Raw genomic sequence first — 23,368 nt, 5'->3', positions numbered from 1 at the left:
GTTACATTGCAAAACATTGTTCCTGGAAGCGCTACAATGAGAAGTCATTTTGTTGAAAATTAATGAGCCGAATAATATACACAAAATAATCGGAGTGCTCTTAAAGGGAACCTGTCACCAGCATTTCACCTATTGAGCTTTACTTATCCCTCACTGGCCGCTGCTATCAAAAGTTCATTACCGTTATCCCCGCTCCTAAACTCCTCCTCCAACTGTAAATAACGGTCTGCAAACGTTTCGCGCCTTTTATCGTAATAATCCGGTGTCCCTTTGTGCGCACACCCCAAAATAAGACATCAATGCACAAGCGTGGGATTTTGTGTGCTGGGGGAAAGCGAGGAGCTGTCAATCAAAAGTAAGGAGGCGGGGTAAACTCGGAAAGACCTGAGGAATGAAGATTTGACTCTTTTCAAATGAAGATTTGACTCTTCTATGCTCATTAGCATACGGTGCGGGAACACTAAAAAACTGAATACTAAAGCTACAGAGCCGACTAAGAACACAATTACAGGTTATATAGAAATGGCTTTTCACCCACTACCACCAGGTATTGCTGGTTTAATAGGTGAAATGCTGGCGACAGGTTCCCTTTAAATATGGTAGTGGTGCTCTCTTCACAGCTCAATCCCAACATTATAAGGGAGCAGCTTCTCTAAATGAACGGCGTGTGAGCATTGTAGATAGAGGAGACCGGTGATGTGAGCGGAGACCGAGGTGATAGAAAATATGTTTAATGCTTAATGGGGTTGTCCCAACTGGAAACCCCTGATGATCTGCTAATTGCCACAAGTAAAGGAGTGTGGCTACAGGGGGTGCAGAGGTAACAGTCACACTCGGGCCCAGGCACCTGAGGGGGCTGAGAGGACCCTCTGTCATTTAAGAAGTAAGACAATAATATTCTAAATGGCACATGGTAGGTGGGGGGCCCTGTTGCAGGTTTTTCATTGGGACAGAAGTGTTAAAAAGGTTTTCCCATGAGGGACATTTATGACATATCCACAAGATATGTCATAAATGTCAGCTAGATACGGGTCCGCACCTATCTTCAGTACGGGGCCCCCTGAACCCCATTCTAGCTTTTTGTGCTCACGCTGACTCCGGGCCACTTACTGATTACATGGTCGGGAGTTACAGAAACAGCGTAACGTGCTGAGCTACGATGTTTCCGTAACTCCCATAGTGATGAATGGCAGTTACGGAAGCAACGTGTAATACGAACTACGCTGTTTCCATAACTACTATTCAGTTCTATGGGAGTTACGGAAACAGCATAGCTCAGCGAGATAGGCTGTTTCCGTAACTCCCGACCATGTAATCAGTAAGTGGTCGGGAGTCAACGTGAGCAGAAAAAGCTAGAAAAGGCTTTAGGGGACCCTATTCTCTGGGATCTGCGCCAATCTGACATTTATGTCACATCCTGTGGATATGTCATACATGTCTCTGATGGAAAAAACCCTTTGGGTATGTGCACACGATGAGTGGCTTTTACGTCTGAAAAGACAGACTGTTTTCAGGAGAAAACAGCTGCCTCGTTTCAGACGTAAAACCTCCTCCTCGCATTATGCGAGGCGTCTGTGACGCTCGTAAATCTTGAGCTGCTCTTCATTGACTTCAATGAAGAACGGCTCAAATTTGGGTATGTTCACACGGCCAAATTACGGACGTAATTCGGGTGTTTTACGCCTGGAATTACGTCCGAAATTACGGCTTGAATGCGTTGACAAACATCTGCCCATTGAAAGCAATGGGCTGACGTTTGTCTGTTCACACGAGGCGTATATTTACGCGTCGCTGTCAAAAGACGGCACGTAGATAGACGCCCGCGCCAAAGAAGTGACCTGTCACTTCTTGGGACGTAATTGGAGTCGTTATTCATTGACTCCAATGAAAAGCAGCGCCAATTACGTCCGTAATGGACGCGGCGTTCAAGCGCCTGCACATGCCGTTACGGCTGAAATGACGGGGCTGTTTTCTCCTGAAAACAGTCCCGTAATTTCGGCCATAACGGACGTGCACGTGTGAACATACCCTTACGTTGCAAAGAAGTGCCCTGCACTTCTTTGCCGAGGCAGTCAATTTACGCGTCGTCGTTTGACGGCTGTCAAACGACGACGCGTAAATAACAGGTCGTCGGCACAGTACGTCGGCAAATCCATTCAAATGAATGGGCAGATGTTTGCCGACGTATTGTAGCCCTATTTTCAGGCGTAAATCGAGGCATAATACGCCTCGTTTACGCCTGAAAATAGGTTGTGTGAACCCAGCCTTTAAGTTATGCCTCTGGCAGGCATAGCTTTTCTGACCGCCTCCTGATCAACTGTTATTGCTTTATTGCTGGAAGTAGCGGCGGTTAGTTGCCGCATGTGAAATCTAGTATTTGATGGCACTCATTTCAATTAATGGGCAACTATGAAACAAATCAAGTTTTTCAGGATAGGGTTGTTCTTCTATAGTGGCCTACTACTCTGGATCATAAGGTCTATACAGTAACAGAGGACTATTTACTATGAGATCCATATGCTCTATTAGGGCATGTAGACAGGGGTAGCCTAGCTTGAACAACCCCTTAATAGGTAAAAAAATGGATAAAACTTTAGTTTGCCAGTGTAATTATTTATTATTATCATTTCATATCCCCTGATGAATGTTTCTTTAATAAACTTTGTTTTCTAGGCCCCACTCAAATCAGTTTTAACTGTTGCCTAGCAACAGCCATTACAGTCAGCAGGTGACTACACTTGTGCTTCTTGCTCATATGGAAACAATTGTTGCACTACTTACAGTTCAGTCAACATAATTTCTCCTGGAAAAATGGCCAACAAACATCAGCATTCGGCAAACTTATAATATATAGGGTAACAATTGCCTTTACATTTTATTTAATTTTTTGAAATTTGTAGGTAAAAGTGCTTGAGTAAAAAAAAAAAAAAAAAATTACAACTGCTTTGGGCTCTATTTTGTGGCTGTTAGAGGAGTTGTCACCACCCTTTCAGCCATTGGGGAGATGTATCAAAACTGGTGCAAAGGAAAAGTGGCTGATCACTGACCAATCAGATTGTTTTGTAAAAGATTAATTGTCATGTGCAGCTGCTCCACTTTTCCGTTGCACCAGTTTTGATACATCGCCCCCATATAGTATAATTTAGTATAAGGCCCCAAGCACATGACCATGCCCGTAATCACGGTCCGTGATCACTGGCACAGCCGGCCGCGGACAACCGTCCGCATTTGCGGGCCGTGCTCCCATTATAAAGTATGGGAGCACGGTCCGTAAAATAAAAAAAATAGGACATGTCCTATTTTTTACTTAAGGTTTCTTCGGTACGGACACCCTCCCATAAATATATACGGGAGGGTGTCCATCGGCCATAGAAATGAATGGGTCAGTAATTGTGGACAGTAATTACGGACACAATCTACGGTCGTGTGCATGGGGCCTAAGGCCTCATGCACACGACCGTGTTTTTGCGTCCGCAATTCCCCCGAAAATCCACGGGAGAATTGCGGCCCCATTCTTTTCTATGGGGCCGTGCACACGACCGTAGTTTTTGCGGTCCGTGCACGGCCCGGGAGCCCGGACCGCAGAAAGAACGGGCATGTCTTATTACGGCCCGGTTCTGCGGTCCGGGCTCATTGAAAACAATGGCCGCGGCCATGTGCATGTGCGGACGGCCTGCGGCTGACAGTCCGCAGCCGGCAGACCCGAAAATCACGGCCGTGCACACGGCTACGGTCGTGTGCATGAGGCCTAAGGGTTTCTACCTATTTTGCTCTCTAGTTTGGCCACAGATACTACAAGGCGAGGTGAGCTTTTTCCATTTGTTCTCACTTTTTTGTGGTGTTGTGTGGTGGTCAGCATTGCTGTGGTGCTGTGTTTGTGGGGGGACGTGGCCCAGAGCCGACATGGCTTAGACTGGCAGCATGGGTGCTGTTGGTCTCCTGGTTTGCTCCCTCTGTGGGTGCTGTGTTGCAGTGGCACTGGTTGCCATGCGATACTGCGCTTGATAGAGTAGGGACCTACTTTACAGAGGTCGCCACAAAGTGGCAAGTGGGCTCATACAGTTTGATCAAAATGTAAACTAAGAACCTCATGTTCATACATTTTTTAATTTTGGCGATCCGCAATAGATCAAGTATAGCATAGTGGATGTGCGGTCCAGGTTTTCTTCTCTCCCATTGGTATTATATAGTATAATTCAATTTTTTCTTCTCTCACGGTTCATTGAAATCTCAAAAGAATTTTTCCAACCTGGTAACATTGATAAAGAACATAAATTTGCCAACTTCTTAGATAAAGTCTTGGTTGAACTTGATGGACATGTGTCTTTTTTCAACCGTACAAACTATATCCGAGAGGTTCTAAATAAAACAGAAACGTTACTGACCCGTCTTAATTTTTTTTGTTTTTGTACTTCATAATTTTCTTATAATCTTATAATGGAGTTTACATCGGACGATGCCCTCTGGGTTGAAAAATGTGTGAAAACACCATGTTGTTCACACTCCGTTTATTCTACTCTGCATATTGTTCTGATCTATGACTGGAGTATATAGACTGTGCTCGCATCTGGAGAACGTATTAAAGGTTCAGTGTACAAAGCAAAATGCAACTCACTGTAAAACTCACATTAGGAGGTTGGCAAAGAACAATGCCAATGTGTCACATTGAAATAAAAATAGGAACTAGATTAAAGATCAGGGTAGCATGCTGTAAAACCAGCGCAAGCAAATATAATTAAATTGTATACATCCAATGCTTTGAATTGTAACTTTATTGTTTAACCCACAATGGATTGATTGGCCCCTTAAAGGGAACGTGTCACTAGGTCATATTGGTTGAACTGGTTTACTGACCTGAATAGCGCTATTTCCCTGATTCCAGTGCTTTTTTTTATTTTTTACCTGGACCCCACCGTTCCAGAGATATGGCCCACTGTAGTGTTGGCTCCCTATATGCTATTTTGCTGTAGTTAGCCAACGGGGTGGAGCTAGCTTCCCTGCCTCTGATACTGACCAATCAGTGAGAGGCAGCTTGAGGGTGTAACATCCATGGGGAATGTGGACCCTCCGGGCTACTCCACATAACGAAGTAGCTGCTGGCCAGACAAGTATATAACAGTCACTGGTCAATGGTGCCTTGATGGCAGGCTGGTGGCAAATTACTGGAAGCTGGCTATTGTTGGATTAACGGAAACTGGTTTATGCCGGATTATCGGAAGTTGGCTTGTGCCGGATAATCAGAAGCTGGCTTGTGCTGGATAACCAGAAGCTGGCTTGTGCCGGATAATCGGAAGCTGAACTGGTCAGAGACACTGGTGTCGTCACGGACACTGGTCACTCACAGGTCCTGCATCGTGTCGGCCACATCGGCACCAGAGGCTACAGTTGATTCTGCAGCAGCATCAGCGTTTGCAGGTAAGATCGACTTACCTGCAAACGCTGATGCTGCTGCAGAATCAACTGTAGCCTCTGGTGCCGATGTGGCCGACACGATGCAGGACCTGTGAGTGACGTCACAGATCTGCACTGTCAGAAGCTGGGCGTTCTGAAGAGAAGTGGATGATACTTCTCTTCAGAGCGCCCAGCTAGTAAATGTATTAAAAACGCCTCCCCGATGTACGCACAGAATACACGCCCACTTGGACTTTTACTTTTAAACACACCCACTTGGACTTTTGCAAGCCTCATTTGCATAACTACAAAAATGGTCATAACTTGGCCAAAAATGCTCGTTTTTTAAAAATAAAAACGTTACTGTAATCTACATTGCAGCGCCTATCTGCTGCAATAGCAGATAGGGGTTGCAAAATCTGGTGACAGAGCCTCTTTAACAAGTGCAGGGTGTGCTGGGATAGGCTAGGAGCAATATTCAATACATAAGTTTATTTAGGGCATTCTGACAAAAGGAAACAAAGCGTGTATACAGGTGCAAGGAATTCTAAGGCTGAGTTCACACGGGGCGGATACGCTGCTTAAAAGCAGGCAGCGTATGTGCCCTGTGTGCCGCAGGGAATTCTTGGCGAAAAATCGCTCCAAACTGTGGTGCAGTTTTTCGCCTGGAAAGTCCGCTGTGGAATACTGCAGCACCTAGCCGGCCTGCTGGCAGGCCAGTCTCCAGGAATGACGTTTCATCCCAGGAGACCGCTGTAGCCTGTGATTGGCTGCACCGGCGGTCTCATGTAATGAAGCGTCATCCCAGGAGGCCGGCCCCCTGATGTCATCCAGGCCGGCCTCTTGGGATGACGTTTCATCCCATGTGACCGCAGCTACAGCCTGTGATTGGCTGCAGCTGTCACAATGGGTTGAAACATCATCGCAGGAGGTCATCCTGGAGGAAGAAACACAGACTCCTGGGTAAGTATAATATACGTATTTCTTATCTGAGTTGCGTATTTTGCGGTGGAATCGCTGTGAAACCGCCGCAAAAAAACACAACATTTTCTATTTGTTGCGGGTTTTACCTCCCCATTGAATTCAATCGGGAAAACCCGTATCAGATAAGCAGCGTTTACGCAAATACAATTTACATGCTGAATTGAAAATTCTGCACCGCAGGTCAATTTCTGACTGTTTCTTTCCACTCAGTATTCACGCAGCATGTGCATGAGATTTTTTTTTATCTCATCCACTTTGCTGCTACTCTATTTCCTGCGGATTTTCCCGCCACGAATTCTGTTGCGGAAAATCCACAGTGTTTACGCAACGTGTAGAATGACCCTATCTATGACTGCAAAACACTACTATATACAATATGGCGACTGCATTCTGTAAACACTAATGCCACCTCAACACTATGTATGAATAAATATGCATTGCTGCTGAATCTAATTACAATAGTGAGGTTCTTAGTGGCAAACACTTTGATCCAATTATGTGAGCCCACCTGCCACGACAAGGCGACGTCTATAAGGTGGGTCCCTACACTGAACATACCCCCAGAACTGGGACTAAGCCTACATATACTTGGGGATGGTAGGAACCAGCAGAACCACTAAAGGAAGCTCACTGTATATATATTTATTATAGAGATCAATTGGAGCTTATCCTTATACACTCAGCTCCCCCTAGTGGTAGCTGCAGGCAAACAGAATTTTATCATGTAGCTCTATGGCTAGGAGAGGCAAGGAAAGCGAAGCTCTGATCCCTTTTGAGAATTTCGATTAAATAAAATTAAATTATAGGTACGTTTAAGCTTACGTTGCCTCCACTAAACCTTGCACCATCCCAAACCACCCGGAATATTAGGTATTAACCAGGGTTACCAATCGTCAATAAATTCTAAGACAATACAAATAATAGGAAGAGGGACATTTTGCCATCTCCAGCATAGACACCAAAATACTTGGAAATCCGTCTATAAAAATCCAGCGTTTGGCCCTGAAATTGGAGCAGGAAACTAGGACATGCCGGCATCCCACTCAGAATAAGAGATGAATATTTGAATATTTAAATGAAATATCATCTGCATCTAATTCAGTGGGATGTGTCTGTGGTAACGGCGGCTATGCTCATAACAACCTCATTTTCCACATTAAATTCACAGTCGCTGTCAGGGGATTCAGAGCCTCTGTGATTACGGTATGATGATGGCGACTTAATATTTTCGCATAACCGGCTGCAGTTTACTAATTAAAGGCTAAGCCCATTAATGTTCTGTTTATATAAGGCTGGCAGGACGGGTTTATTCTCCAATTACAGCGCACATGTCGTGCAAACATACTCGAACATTAAAGTATTCTCTGCTGAGTTCCAAGTTTTAACGCCAACCACACAGTTTTCTGTTATTGAATATAGACACAATGGCTTCCAGTACGGCACCGCCTCGTCTCATCACTGTTCACTGCCGAAAAATAGTACTGACTAATCCTAAAAACCTTATAGGGACGTCTTCACCCTATATAGAGGACTCTAAGGGCCCATTCACACAAACGTCCGGTCATGGAAATCACGCGCAGCACACGGACCCATTGATTTTAATGGGGTCGTTCACACATGCGTGAGTTTTCACGCAGCGAGAGTCCGCTGCGTGAAACTCACTGCATGTCCTATATTGGTGCATTTTCACACACCTATGCGCCCATTGAAGTCAATGGGTGCGTGAAAATCACGCACCGCACATGGATGCACATCCGTATGCGGTGCGTGATCTGTGCATCAATTCAATTGAAAATAATAATAAAATAAAAAAAGATGTGCTTTGTGAGTGCGTGAATAACGCAACGCACACACGTGTGAATGTAGCCTAACTCACAATTGTATTATCAGCATACAGGGTATTCTGCTGATAATATTAAATATTGAAACACTGATTATATGAAGGGCAAAAGGGGCAATTGCTAAAGTGCCTCCATCAGCCAGTTCCCTTCTGCCCTTTCCAGACACTCCCTGCAGCAAGACATGCAGCTTCAAATCTGAAGAGTGGGATAAGCAGCTAACAGACACCTCTGGCAACGCTTATCTCTTAGTTGAATAAAGGATCCGGCACAAAGGAACAAAGGACCTGTGTGTCCATCACGTGACCATGGACAGAACTTTATCCACTGGTAGTAAATAATGAATATTCCTACTGATTAATAACAAGCAGAGGCGTCATGCAAATATTAGAACTGTCTGCAGAATGTGATATGGCGGCAGGTGGGATCCCTGGAGCTCCGTGGTATGAAGCTGAAGGCACTGGATGTGTTGCCATATGATTCCTCCATATGGCGCCATATTACTAGCTTATTTTCCTCCTAGGAGCAATATTTGTAGGGGAGAATAGTGATGTAATAGGGCGTCCAGTAGAACATGCCATTTTTTTCTGTCAGATTTTTATGGAATCCAACAGAAAAAATCTCTGTTTGCCTATGTATGAAATTGGAGCCATACAGATGTAGAGTAGGGCCCCTTAGATATCCATGGGAGTCTTATTATGGCTCCATATAACTTGGAGTTGTACAGCGCCAGGATACGGCCACGTAAATAAGACCTTAAGTCAGCGGAGAAGAAATCGATACGCATGAAAAAAGTAGACAAAAAAAATATCGGAACATTTACCTTATGGCGCACATCTTTGTTTTTAGGTAGAACATCAGAAGTGGCTTCAATTAAACTCAAGGGAGAATATGATAATCTGTTTTACTAAGTATCCAGTAAATTGCTGATAGAATTTTGCCGATAGATTTTTCAATTAACACAATAAATGAGTGAAACTAACAAAGAAATAAAGCGTTTTCCATCATTTGATTTCCAGCTGTGTCACCCGGTGATCCGCCGTCTATTTTATCATCGTTCTCGCTATCTGATGTCTTTTCTCTGTTAGACGCGGTGGTGGTGGCGGAGCGTGTCTTTTTATTATTGCCTTCAAGGTCTGTAAGTGACTTTTCTACAGTTACTTGGCCTCTGGATTATTTTCCTACCTTTGAACGTTTCGCTTGACAATATTCAACAGAAACTGCAGCAGTCAAGTGCGGATCACTTGCTCATAGCTATGTATAAAGGTCACCTCTCTCTATATATTATCCTTGATCTCTCAGAAGCTTCGTACATCAAAAAAACCTTCTACGGAGTGAACGCTCGTGTTCCTAAGCACCCAGCGCCTGACGGTATAATCGACACTAATAGAATGTTCTTTTATGGTCTGAAATTGTTATCGTGTATTTGTACAGTACAGCAAGGTGAGAGGACGTAGTACTGTAGATGGGATCAAAACAGGAGGCTGAGCTGCAATACCCCACACAGCCTATGGACAAGAGTGACGCTGTTCCTGGGGGACACACAGATTTTTTTTCTACTTGGCATATAATAATGTGTCTTAGATTTCAAGACTGATGTTGAAAGCTGTTTGGTTTCGTATCTGTCGGTATAGTAAAACACAGCCTGATTTGTTAGTGTACAGACAACTATAGACACTAAGGAAACCTAAAATTTAAAGGGAATGTCCACCTTTTGGCACAATTGGGTTTCGAGATCCAACATTCTGTGCTAATTAATTTCATAGCAGTCAGAGCTCCATTTTTCTAATACAGAGCATGAAATCCCCTGTTAAAGGGGTTGTGTCATGCTGTCACTTAAACCGTCTGTCCCTCTGTTCTGACAAATTCAGATCTCAGCGCTAGATACAGCTGCTCTGTATACAGGATACAAAGCAGTTGTATCTCAAAAAGAAAAAAAATGTAATTGCAAAGTTGCACCAAACACACTGGTACACATTTAAAAATAAATAAATAATGATAGCCTTAAAAAAAAGTTATATGCAATGTATTAAATATACAATGCTGTATTTAGTATTTTGTTGTATTGTTGCATTTTGTTGTATTTTGAATATTTGTTTTTTGAATTCTATTTAATGTTTGTCATTCTGCCACAAAAATGATGTCAAATAATATAATAGATGGTTAAGAACAATTTTTTTCCAAAGCACGGGTGGATCTTAGATTGGGTGCTCTTACCTTAAGTTGACCGAACATTATGCCGGGCAGATTGTTGCAGACGGCATCTATTTGGTATTAATGTAGGAACCAGACTCCTGAGCACAGATATAAGCCTCAATCAGATACATCGCAGGAGAAGAGGTGAACCGGGTCCAGTTTATTTTATTGTTGTTCTCTACTCATCTCCTATTTAGCAGGTTGTAAAGTCGAAGACTACACTAATCATTTCCTGGGCATTCCATAAGTTATCTGCAGAAGGCAAATGCAATAGCAAAGGAAGTCAATTTCATGCTAGACTGACCTTGAAGTCTTAAATCTGCATTCACTTTGCAGGATGATGTATTGCCATTGAGAAACACTAAAGATTATGTACATCATTTGTTATCTAACAGAATGCCCTTAGCAAACCTACGAAAGTGTAAATCTCAAGGAAGTGGGCCATTTTCTGTAGTAAAACTTCAACTGTGTAATATGGTTGTTGTGGGCACCCACTGTGAAAGTGGAGCTTGGAAGTTCTGGAGATGAAAGTACAGACAGGCCTGTGTGATACGAGAGAGAGCGGAATACTCTATGGATGGAGAAGAATAAAAGCAAAGATGATTAAATAAGAACATAATATTAATAATAACAATTTTGGGATGACGAGGGACCATAACCAGGTAAATCACTATATATATACTCCGTGCTAAACTGATCAGACACTCACTATACCAGAACACATAAGAATTTGTCACTAAAGTATAGGGCATGTAAAACCTAACTGGATTTAAAGTGGACATACACATTAGATTAACGTCAGACGAACCTGCCAATTTTGGCAAATTTTGGCAAAATTGGCCACCCGAGAGAAGGATCGCACAGTTGGATTTCAACATACCCAATACTTTTGTTTTCAGGGGAGATAAACCGCCGCCAGAGGTATAGGCCGAGATGAGTGTGCATATGTCTGGGGGGATCGGGAGGAAAAGCTATGAACAATAGTTAGGCTTACAGCTATTTAATGTCTATGGCCAGCCTTAGAGAGACAAAGGGTTAAATAAAAAAAGAATCCAAGTGTTTCTTCTGCACTGTCCTTAGGTAATTACTGGGCTACTGTGTGTACTGCATAGAATAACTACCGGTGACCTCAGTTATAGACAGCGAGGTCACCAATACAGGAAGTCATTGACAGCCGGGAGTAAGAGACAATCAAAACACGCGAAAAGGCAGATGTAAATGGAAAATGCATAGCAACTAATATTATATTTATTTATATTATTTTTATTTATTTATTATATAAAAGTGGTTTTGCAAATTGCATTCAGCTTTAACTTTATAACTATATGATTCCTCCATAAAACCAGTACCCTCTGTCAAAATCGCTGACTCCAGACCACCAGTCCCAGATTTGTCTTAGCCCCGTTTCTTAAATTTTCAAACAGAAAGCCTAGTGAGACAAATTAATTCTTCTATGATTAAAAACATAACATCAAAACCGATAAACTGAACTTAATCTGGACTTTCAGTAATAAGAACGGAGGAAAATAAAGCGTGTGTTACAAAGTTTATCATTAAAGTGCTATCCTAGAGGAAATCCCGAGCCTAACTTGTGGACCCAATTCTGGACCCATTCAGTTCTATTGGCCACGGACACATTTCCGTATTGCTACGGATGGGTGTCCGTGCCATAGAAATGTTCAGAAAATTATGGAACATGTCCGTTCTTTTGCATTTTGCGGGCCGTGCACCCATACTTTGTATGGGAGCACGGACCTAAAATGCGGGCGGCAGTTGGCAACCGGCCGTGCCCGCAATTACGGGCTGTGATTACGGGTAGGGCCGTGTGCATGGGGCCTTACAAATATTATGATTGTCATCTGATTGGTTAAACAATCTGCTATAAATTGCTTTAGTCTGTTTGAAAGAAGGGATGAATAAATGTTAGAGCGGGATTAGAAAAACATGGCTTTATTCCCCAAAAAAGTACCACACCCGTCCATAGGTTGTTTATGGTAATTCAGCTCGGCTCCATTCACTTTCATGAAGCTGAGCTGCAATACCAAAAACAACCTACTGACAGGTGTGGCGCTGTTTTTGGAAAACCCTTTTAATTAGCATATTTTTTAAGCGAATATGGCACCCATATTACTACACTTTAAGAAATGTTCCTCTGCATGCTATTTATATAATACACAGTCTGCAAATAAATATTTTAATATCTTGATGTTTTTCATTTTTCACGTCCACTAAAATGCTTTAGAAATGATTTGTTATTGATAATTTCTCCTAATCTAAGAAATCCATTAGTATATCCTAATTATAAATATTTACTGCCGCCTTCCTTCCAGGCTGAATTGCAGCAATTACATTAAGAAGTGGAAACTAAAAATGAAATATGTTTTTCATCGTTTGCTGGAGGAGATTGTTATACATTTTTTTACATTAGCTCAAATTCAACCTCAATATTCTTATTTTTTTTTTTTTATGAAACAAGCTGACTAAAACGTAACTCGTGAGTCTGGATGTCAGTGAGGCATCTTTCCAGCCGCTGAGTTCAATCTGATAAAAGGATCGTATAAAACAGTGTATGGATGACATTATATAACTACCAAGGTCATATAAGGGACGCATACTTCTAAAAATGCTTTTAGCTTCCAACGAGATGATTTTGGCAAAGAAACCTCTGTAAAATATATCTAATTTGATGGTCTCTACCTGATAACGTCCCCATGGGCTTCCACAGCACCAGTCTAGGCAATAGAGTACAATATACTGGTGCTCGGGGGCTTTTTTTTTTTTTCAATAGATCTCAATAAAATAGCAGCCATACTTATTTTAGTCCAGTGTGGTCTCATTAGATGTATCTCTTATCTTCTAAGACTTCATAAGACATATAAATGGCTAGCTTTGTTTAACCCCTAGAAGATAAGGTCAATTTTGGAATCGAGGACAAGGAGACATTTTTGGTCCATATACATTAGTATTTAATGTAGATACATTTTTAATTTGGGGAATATTTTTTAGGCTGTAAACCGATAATCAAAAATGACGTTGCAAAATTTTGTACAAATTGTTATGGCTGTAACGTCACCAAAGATGTCTATATATTGTTATATCTTGGAACTTTATATAACAAATTTTATTTAATGTAAAAAATGCATGACTTTTCTATTTTTACTGATATTTTTTATACAGGATATTACATTTTGATCTTTATTTTCTACCAACAAGGTACTGCCAATATATATGTACAACACAGGAAGTTGTTAGGACATAGCTAAGTAGGGACGTCCCCCTACGACAGCCCATCACGCCCCCCCTGTGACGCGATCACAGCGTGCTGGTGGTTGTCATGGCAGCCCGTGGGCCTAATGAAGGGCAGAGCTTAACAGGAGCTTGTAAAAATGACAATACACTGCGATACATCAGTATTCAAATTCCCTAGGGGGACTAATACAAAGTGTTAAAAATAGTTAAAATTTTCAGTGGCGTACAAAAAATAAAAAATATTTAAAGTTCAAGAAAACTCTCTTTTCCCATTTTTCCTCTTAACTAATGTAAGAAGAAAAAGAAAAGTGGTATTGTCGCATCCGTAAAAGTGTGAACTATTACAATATAACATTATTTAACTCGCACGGTGTACGCGTTCAAATTTTGTTTTGCTGTGACTGCACGGGGTTAATGATTGTTCGTCCCCAAACAGTCTGGCATCTGCCTATGTAAATCCACCTTAATCTGCTACTTACTTGATCAGGAGCTTCTACAACTTAAAGAGGCTCTGTCACCAGATTTTGCAACCCCTATCTGCTATTGCAGCAGATCGGCGCTGCAATGTAGATTACAGTAACGTTTTTATTTTTAAAAAACGAGCATTTTTGGCCAAGTTATGACCATTTTTGTATTTATGCAAATGAGGCTTGCAAAAGTCCAACTGGGCGTGTTTAAAGTAAAAGTACAACTGGGCGTGTATTATGTGTGTTACATCGGGGCGTATTTCCTACTTTTACTAGCTGGGCGTTCTGACGAGAAGTATCATCCACTTTTCTTCAGAACGCCCAGCTTCTGGCAGTGCAGACACACAGCGTGTTCTCGAGAGATCACGCTGTGACGTCACTCACAGGTCCTGCATCGTGTCGGACGAGCGAGGACACATCGGCACCAGAGGCTACAGTTGATTCTGCAGCAGCATCGTCGTTTGCAGGTAAATCGATGTAGCTACTTACCTGCAAACGCTGAAGCTGCTGCAGAATCAACTGTAGCCTCTGGTGCCGATGTGTCCTCGCTCGTCCGACACGATGCAGGACCTGGGGCAGGAAGTGAGTGACGTCACAGCGTGATCTCTCGAGAACACGCTGTGTCTCTGTGCACTGCCAGAAGCTGGGCGTTCTGAAGAGAAGTGGATGATACTTCTCGTCAGAACGCCCAGCTAGTAAAAGTAGTAAAAACGCCCCAATGTACGCACATAATACACGCCCACTTGGACTTTTACTTTAAACACGCCCACTTGGACTTTTGCAAGCCTCATTTGCATAAATACAAAAATGGTCATAACTTGGCCAAAAATGCTCATTTTTTAAAAATAAAAACGTTACTGTAATCTACATTGCAGCGCCGATCTGCTGCAATAGCAGATAGGGGTTGCAAAATCTGGTGACAGAGCCTCTTTAAATCGGTTGTAAACATACAAGAAAAAGTACCTTTTGTATATTGCATATGAGAACTACAGTCGTTAGAAGGATCGGCTCTGGAACATAGAGGGGGAGTCCCAAAAAGGGGAACCCCCTCTATTACTTTCATAGTCCCTAAAATTGTATATCAAACTCTTTAATTTGTTGTTTATAACCAAACCTATATTTCTACTTTTCTGAAAATGAGCAAACCCTTTCAAGCTCATCGTCATCTTCCAGAGTCAACAATCTTAAAGTATTTTGACATCGCTTTTGATTTGTAAAATTGGGCATCAGTGTGTTTGGTACAACTTCCTAAATACATTTTATTAAAAAAATATATATATTTTTACTTTTTGAGATACAGCTGCTTTGTATTTTGTATGCAGAGCAGCTGTATTTTGCACTGAGACCTGAATCTGTCAGGATTCATCTGTTACCGATTACATCTAAGTTATGAACTTTTAGATGTAACTAGCTTTTATACCCGGCGTTGCTCGGGAGGTTGACTTATGGTATGGATAGAGTAAAAGCTCACTATTTCAATACCTCTCTGTATGAATTTAATTGCTAGAGAGTGTAAATAATGTTATAGGAAGCAAAAAAGAAATGAAATGAAGCAATATATTCATTACAGATTTATATAGTGTTGATTTAGGACTGCATGTTTCTATTCCAACGCTTTCTTGTAAACAATGTTTTTTGTCTTTTGATCCGGTGCCAAGATGTAGAGATTCTTTCCAGTGCCGACTATGGAGCAAGCAACATATAGTTGCCCATGGGACAAACAGGGACTTTGAAGGTGTATTCCTGCCACTTTCAGGGATTGACCTTGAGCCTTGTTAATTGTCATTGCGAAGGCTACTCGTACTGGGAACTGTTGCCGCTTGAACTCGAAAGGAACATCAATTGGAGCGAGGGGAATGCGAGGAATAAAGACAACTTCCCCCTTGGCACATCCTGTTAGTATGGTGGCCTCGATGACGTGATCCATTTTAAACCAATTAAAAATCGGTCTTCAAACAAACAAACTTTCGAAAATATATATAAGTTCGGTAATAGCTCCATCCTCCGTGTCAGAGACACGCAGGACCCGCTGTCATTGAACCCCTCAGTCTCGCTGACCTGATGGATTCAGGTCTCAGCACTAGATACAGCTGCTCTGTAAACAGGATAGAAAGCAGCTGTATCTGAAAAAGTAAAAAGAATAGAAAGCAATTACAAAGTTGCACCAAACACACTGATACATATAGCCTTTAAAGAGGCTCTGTCTCCAGATTTTGCAGCCCCTAGCTGCTATTGCAGCAGATAGGCGCTGCAATGTAGATTACAGTAACGTTTTTATTTTTAAAAAACAAGCATTTTTGGCCAAGTTATGACCATTTTTGTAGTTATGCAAATGAGGCTTGCAAAAGTCCAAGTGGGTGTGTTTAAAAGTAAAAGTCCAAGTGGGCGTGTATTATGTGCGTACATCGGGGCGTTTTTAATACTTTTACTAGCTGGCCGTTCTGATGAGAAGTATCATCCACTTCTCTTCAGAACGCCCAGCTTCTGGCAGTGCAGACACAGCGTGTTCTCGAGAGATCACGCTGTGACGTCACTCACAGGTCCTGCATCGTGTCAGACGAGCGGGGACACATCGGCACCAGAGGCTACAGATGATTCTGCAGCAGCACCAGCGTTTGCAGGTAAGTAGCTACATCGACTTACCTGCTAACGCCGATGCTGCTGCAGAATCAACTGAAGCCTCTGGTGCCGATGTGTCCGACACGATGCAGGACCTGTGAGTGACGTCACAGATCTGCACTGCCAGAAGCTGGGCGTTGTGAAGAGAAGTGGATGATACTTCTCGTCAGAGCGCCCAGCTAGTAAAAGTAGTAAACACGCCCCGATGTACGCACATAATACACGCCCAGTTGGACTTTTACTTTTAAACACACCCACTTGGACTTTTGCAAGCCTCATTTGCATAACTACAAAAATGGTCATAACCTGGCCAAAAATGCTCGTTTTTTAAAAATAAAAACGTTACTGTAATCTACATTGCAGCGCCGATCTGCTGCAATAGCAGATAGGGGCTGCAAAATCTGGTGACAGAGCCTCTTTAAGCAGTCAGCAAACTGGGATTTAAAGAGGCTCTGTCACCATATTTTGCAACCCCTATCTCCTATTGCAGCAGATAGGCGCTGCAATGTAGATAAGAGTAACGTTATTTTATTTTTTTTAAACAAGCATTTTTGGCCAAGTTATGATCATTTTTATATTTATGCAAATTAGGCTTTCTAAAGTACAACTGGGCGTGTTTAAAGTTAAAGTACAACTGGGCGTGTATTGTGTATGTAGATCTGGGCTTTTTTACTTCTTTTACTAGCTGGGCGTTGTGAATGGGAGTGTATGATGCTGACGAATCAGCATCATCCACTTCTCTTCGTTAACACCCAGCTTCTGGCAGTGCACAGACACACAGCGTGTTCTCCAGAGATCACACTGTGACGTCACTCACTTCCTGTCCCAGGTCCTGCATCGTGTCGGACGAGCGAGGACACATCGGCACCAGAGGCTACATTTGATTCTGCAGCAGCATCGGCGTTTGCAGGTAAGTCGATGTAGCCTCTGTCGCCTGGTGCCGATGTGTCCTCGCTCGTCCGACACGATGCAGGACCTGGGGCAGGAAGTGAGTGACGTCACAGCATGATCTCTCGAGAACACGCTGTGTGTCTATGCACTGCCAGAAGCTGGCTGTTAACGAAGAGAAGTGGATGATGCTGATTCGTCAGCATCATACACTCCCATTCACAACACCCAGCTATTAAAAGAAGTAAACACGCCCCGATGTACATACACAATACACGCCCACTTGTACATAACTTTAAACACGCCCAGTTGTACTTTAGAAAGCCTCATTTACATAAATATAAAAATGGTCATAACTTGGCCAAAAATGCTCGTTTAAAAACAAAACAAAAACGTTACTCTTATCTACATTGCAGCGCCGATCTGCTGCAATAGCAGATAGGGGTTGCAAAATCTGGTGACAGAGCCTCTTTAAAGGGCAATTGTGCTCTTGATTATTCGGGGTGGAACTTGTAATATATTTAAATAAGATTTGTAGTGACCATAAAATGAATATTTTCATCTTGGTTGACAACAATCCACTCTATCCTAAGGCTACATTCACTTTGAATGTATCAGATTCACGCGCGTGAAAAATGTGTGTGAATCTGGTCCGTGTGTGTTGCGTTATGCATCAGTGTGCTTTGCGAGTGGCATGTGTTACTCACGCACTCGCAAAGGACATCTCTTTTTTATTATTATTTCCAATTGAATTGATGTGCAAATAACACACCGCACACAGATGTGCAACCGTGTGCTATGCGTGGTTTTCACGCACCCATTGACTTCAATGGGCACGTAGGTGTAGGAAAACGCACCAATCTAGGACATGCAGTGAGTTTCACGCAGCAGACTCTCGCTGCGGAAAAACTCACGCATGAGTGAAAGGCCCCATTGAAATCAATGGGTCCGTGTGCTGCGCGTGATTTCCATGCGCAGCAACACGGACGTTATTCACATTCATGTGAATGGGCCATAATGCTGATTTCTATCAGTATACAGTTCACCGTTTAATGTGATGCTTCCTGAGCTGAGCATTATAGAAGAATCATTATTTTCATATATAAAGCATTGTGAACTATTGTGAGGTAAAGAAAATAGAAACTCGCTGAAGATAATCCCTCATTGATCTGAGTATTCTTGTAAATAAAGTTTAATAGACAGCAACTGTAAACATACAAACAAGAGACATGTCCAAAAACACATTGTAACTGCTGTGCAAATAATGGCAGATATGGAAAAAGAGACATATATATATATATATATATATGTAGTAGTCTGCTGGTTAATCCCTCTTTGTTATAAAGGTCCTGTGGGAAGAAGCAAGTGATCCATTCCCCTATAGCCCCTCCACAGGGAAAAAGAAGCATTGTACAGTTCCCATTGATATCAATGGGCTGTCCAAGTAGTGCATGGACACTCTTTGTAGCTGCTCTCCGCGATGGCTAATAGATGAAATTCCTGAACAGAGGATACTCTGAATTCCATAAAATCATGGACGCACTTAGGGGAGGGGGCTTCCATGTGCCGGCAAACCCCACTCTGAGCAGTTCAGGGAAAAACAAATCCAATTAAAGGTTGTTATTCTTTCTGCCACCACTGGGGGTGCTCACTGCATTTGAATTTATTGTTGAGATCTATGAGAGCTATAAACATTCCTATGCTGTGAGCTCTCATAAGTGGCAACTGCGGAAGACTGAATTTTTTCACACTTTGTCACATTTTGTGTGAAAGTAACCAGGAGCTTATTATAAAAAAAAAAACAGAGCTCCGAGCTTTATAAGAATTCTGGACCTATTTATTAAATAAAATTAAATTATAGGTGCACTTCCCTGCTCGAAACCACCACTGACCCCTGACCCCTCATCCTAAACAATATAATAATATTATATAAGGACAAAATTAAATGGTTACGTGTTAAAGGGGTATTCCGGTTACAACAAGTTACCCCCTATCCGTAGGGTAAGGGGTAACTTGCTAATCAGTGGGTGTCCGATAGCTCAGACTCCCACCATTTACGAGGACAGGGTGCCAGAAGTTGCCCGAACCCCAAGTTTGAACCGAGCAGCAGGTCGCTCATGCGCACTGCCGCTCCATTCATTCTTTCTGTATGGGGTCGCCGGAGATAGCCGAGTGCAGTGTTCAGCTTTTTCCGGCGCTGTCATAGAGAATAAATGGAGTGGCAATGTGCATGAGCGACCTGCCGCTCAGTTTAAACTTGGGGTTCGGGCAACTTCGGGCTCCCCGTTCTCATAAACGGTGGGGGTCCGAGCTGTCGGACACCCACCAATCAGCAAGTTACCCCTTACCCTACGGATAGGGGGTAACTTGTTGTAACCGAAATACCACTTTAGCTACTAAAGCACCACAGCCTTCCAGGGATATTAGATTGGTTTTACTTGATGGACATATGTCATTTTTCAACCATACTACCTATGTAACCCATAACCACCATGTATTATGTATATCAAAATGAATACCTCTAGTGGTATAAGGTGAAAAGAGGTTAAGTATTAACTGCTAAACCACTCTAGATCACCAGGAGTATGACAGGAATACTATCACTAACCCTGAAAGCACCCCATGTCAAAGTGTATGATGTCATTTATGCAGAAAGTTGCCAAAGTCTGTATAGCCAGGGGCATTTTGCTGTCTCTATTGTGGACACCAAGGGATTTGGACTCCACCCTTAAAAATCCTGCATTTGCCCCCAAATAGGGTATTCGAAAATAATGTTCTGCCTCCTCTCAGCTAGTATGGCAGGGCAGGCATTGCAACACTCTTCTTTGAATCCAAATATATATATATATATATATATATATATATATATATATATATATATATATATACATATACATATACATATATATATGTATATATGTGTATATACATATACATATGTATATATAACTTTCTACACAATACTTGTTCATTATTGATATATACAGTATATATATATATATATATATATATATATATATATATATATATGTATATTATGATGCTAATTGGATACTGTCAGAAGTTCTACCATGAAAATAACATAAATGCATCACTTAATATCACCAGGCATAGTCTACGATAGTGAATGATGGACACACTGCAGAAAATAGACATTCATTATTTTCCACTTTCTGCATTAAACCTCAGGCATATGGTCAGGATAAAGGCATCTATTTTTGTATGGAAAAATAACATGATGTCTTTAGGGGATACTTACATTAGTTATCCAACCATTGCCATTGGGGAGCTGAATGTATGTTCAGATTATTTACCACCCAAAAATAAATAAAAATTTTTAATGTTTTTTCTTTTACTAACTTGAATATAATTTGTGCCTAACTGAATAGATTATTCTCCATTGTGCCGTCAGTTTCCTTAGAAATAATACGAAACTCAGAATGCAGAAAGTAATATATAGTGAATTGTGCTGCTAATTGTCATGAGACGGTGTTAAATGCTATGAAACTATATACCGTGGAGGGGGAATATCTGGTTGTTTATTGGCCTTGGGCTGTTGTGGTGCACACGATGATCATCTACCTTTGGCACGCAGTGATATTTTTTAGATTAAATCAGTTTCTCATCAGGTTATTGCACCGGGTTCCCAATATGTCAGTATCAGAAGGACTGTGTACTGTATATATAGTAACTGTGTGTAGTATTTCTCCTGTAAAGTATAAACTGTTTCTTCAACTTTTATTTTCTGGGACAGAAAATGTTTGACAGCCATATTAGCTTTCAAGTGACTTATTTCTTTGTCACCGCACTCCTTTCACCACACCGCACCGCCCTCTCTTAGTTATCCCTGGCAGTCAATCACAGTGAGACAACCCTTCCATCTCCGTCAAAGGCATAACATGAAGCCCCTGGCACCCAATGCAACATTTGTAACAGGGTCCCCCACCTACCATGTGCCATTTATAATACTGGTGTCTACCCACATAGCAGAGGGGCCATTGGGGCCCACGAGGCACAAGGGCACAGCTGCAACTACTACCTCTGCATCCCCTGTTTACTGTACATATCCTTAATAAAATCTATGCCTTTAGTGTTTTAAGCATGGTCTGATACCAGAGACCACATTTTTATCTGTCCATCATATGGTCTATACATCTCAGATGTGTCAGGGAGGGCAAAGCCTTCACACCAAGGCTGGTTTTAGACTTTACAATTCTGCAAATATACAATTTAGCGCACTGCTTGTAGTAATTTGTAGGCAGAAAAAATATGCCACGTAATCTGCATAAAAAGAACGCATGCCTTTTTTTTTAAAGCTGTTTTTCCTGAACATTCACATTTTGAGTCTTTTTTTTTTAATGTATTTTTGAAGCACATCTCTTTTATGCTGATTTCTCAAATTCCTGCAGTTTTTGGGGTGTTTAAAAATGTACTGACCTAAAAATAGGCGCTAGATATTTTGCGTGCTTTTACGCATGCAAGATAGCTAGCAAGCGCTTTTTGGCAACATTTTAAAGCCTCCCAATTACATCAAAGGGGATATTTGGCGCATTTTTGGTGTGGAAAACGCACCGAGAATTGACATTATACTTTTTTCTACAAAACGTGTAACTTCATTACACCTGTGTAAAAAAAAAAAAATGCACCGTATGCACCAACTATTCCCATTGAAGTAAATTAGACGTTTTAAATGTTTGTTTTTTATAGCAGATTTGGGACCATAAAACGCATTAAAATGCGCATTAAAAAAATGTTGTGTGAACATGGCCTTATTATGATAATGGTCCTAATATGACAATTGCATACAATAGCACATCGAGCTCCCCAAGCCCCCTCACACCTCTCTACCCAAGTACAGGATGGCCCACTCTTTTTTGACCCCTAGCCCCTTGCTATCCATTGTAGGAGAGAAAGAAAGCTATTGTTGACTTGACTTTGAAAGTGGGGGCCCCGGGGCGTGCAAACTCACACCGCCAAAATGAAGGGGTCTAGGGGTAAGCCTTTGTTGACTCTATGGCATGTACAGCCTTGACTTGACTACCTGGTCCAACTTATAACTACAGTATATAAACTTTTTAACAACACTACATATAGAAAAATAGAATCTGTATTATAGACCTTACCCTTCCAGTCTCACATCCGGCAAACTTCTATTTAAAGCAATTAAATCACTGGCCATGAGGTTAAACTGATTGATTTTGAATAGTTCTTTCATTTTTTCTTGATCATCTTTCGGGATGAGAACCGCCTTCCCCAGCTCTCCTGGCCCTTCTTGGTTTCTTGAAATAACAGCTAGAATAAAAACAAAGCAGACATTTTTCCCGTTAGTTGACTGGGTGAATGAATTGTTACGTGTTATTCCTCTTTATTTTATTATCTTTATATTGGATTTAGATGAAAAATATCGTTACGTAGGTTGATAGTGTAGAATCACATGCCATCTTACGAGGAACAAGTCAGATGGTTTAGTCATAAACAATAAGAAAAATTGTAATAGAAAACCAGAGATCAAGAGCTAATGAGCACAATATGGACGGGGTACTGGTAATCCTAAGGGCAAGTTCACAAAGAGTATTCTGGCACTGTTATTGACGCAGAAACAGTGCCAAAAAAAGGACAAAATTGCCTCCCATTGATTTCAATGGGAGGCGTAGGCAGTTTTTTCCCACGAGTGGTAAAAAACATTTGCGGGAAAAAGAAGCGATATGTCCTTTCTTTGGCTGTTTTTCACGGGGG

At 41.7% G+C, this 23,368-nt stretch overlaps 1 protein-coding gene across 5 annotated transcripts in view; it reads right to left on the bottom strand.

The window, feature by feature from the left end:
- GALNT13 (polypeptide N-acetylgalactosaminyltransferase 13) overlaps positions 1–23,368 on the bottom strand; it is a 208,128-nt gene that overhangs the window by 107,814 nt on the left and 76,946 nt on the right. For all 5 annotated transcript variants that reach the window (XM_075829297.1, XM_075829298.1, XM_075829299.1 and 2 more), the window contains exon 2: positions 22,756–22,924. In XM_075829297.1, the coding sequence (XP_075685412.1) occupies positions 22,756–22,924 (169 nt within the window). The remainder of the gene's footprint in view (positions 1–22,755; positions 22,925–23,368) is intronic.

This window comes from Rhinoderma darwinii, chromosome 6 (genome assembly GCF_050947455.1).
Source record: "Rhinoderma darwinii isolate aRhiDar2 chromosome 6, aRhiDar2.hap1, whole genome shotgun sequence".
Lineage (NCBI taxonomy): Eukaryota > Metazoa > Chordata > Amphibia > Anura > Rhinodermatidae > Rhinoderma > Rhinoderma darwinii.
Note: the sequence above shows the minus strand (reverse complement) of the source record. Positions and strands in the feature narration are given on the sequence as shown.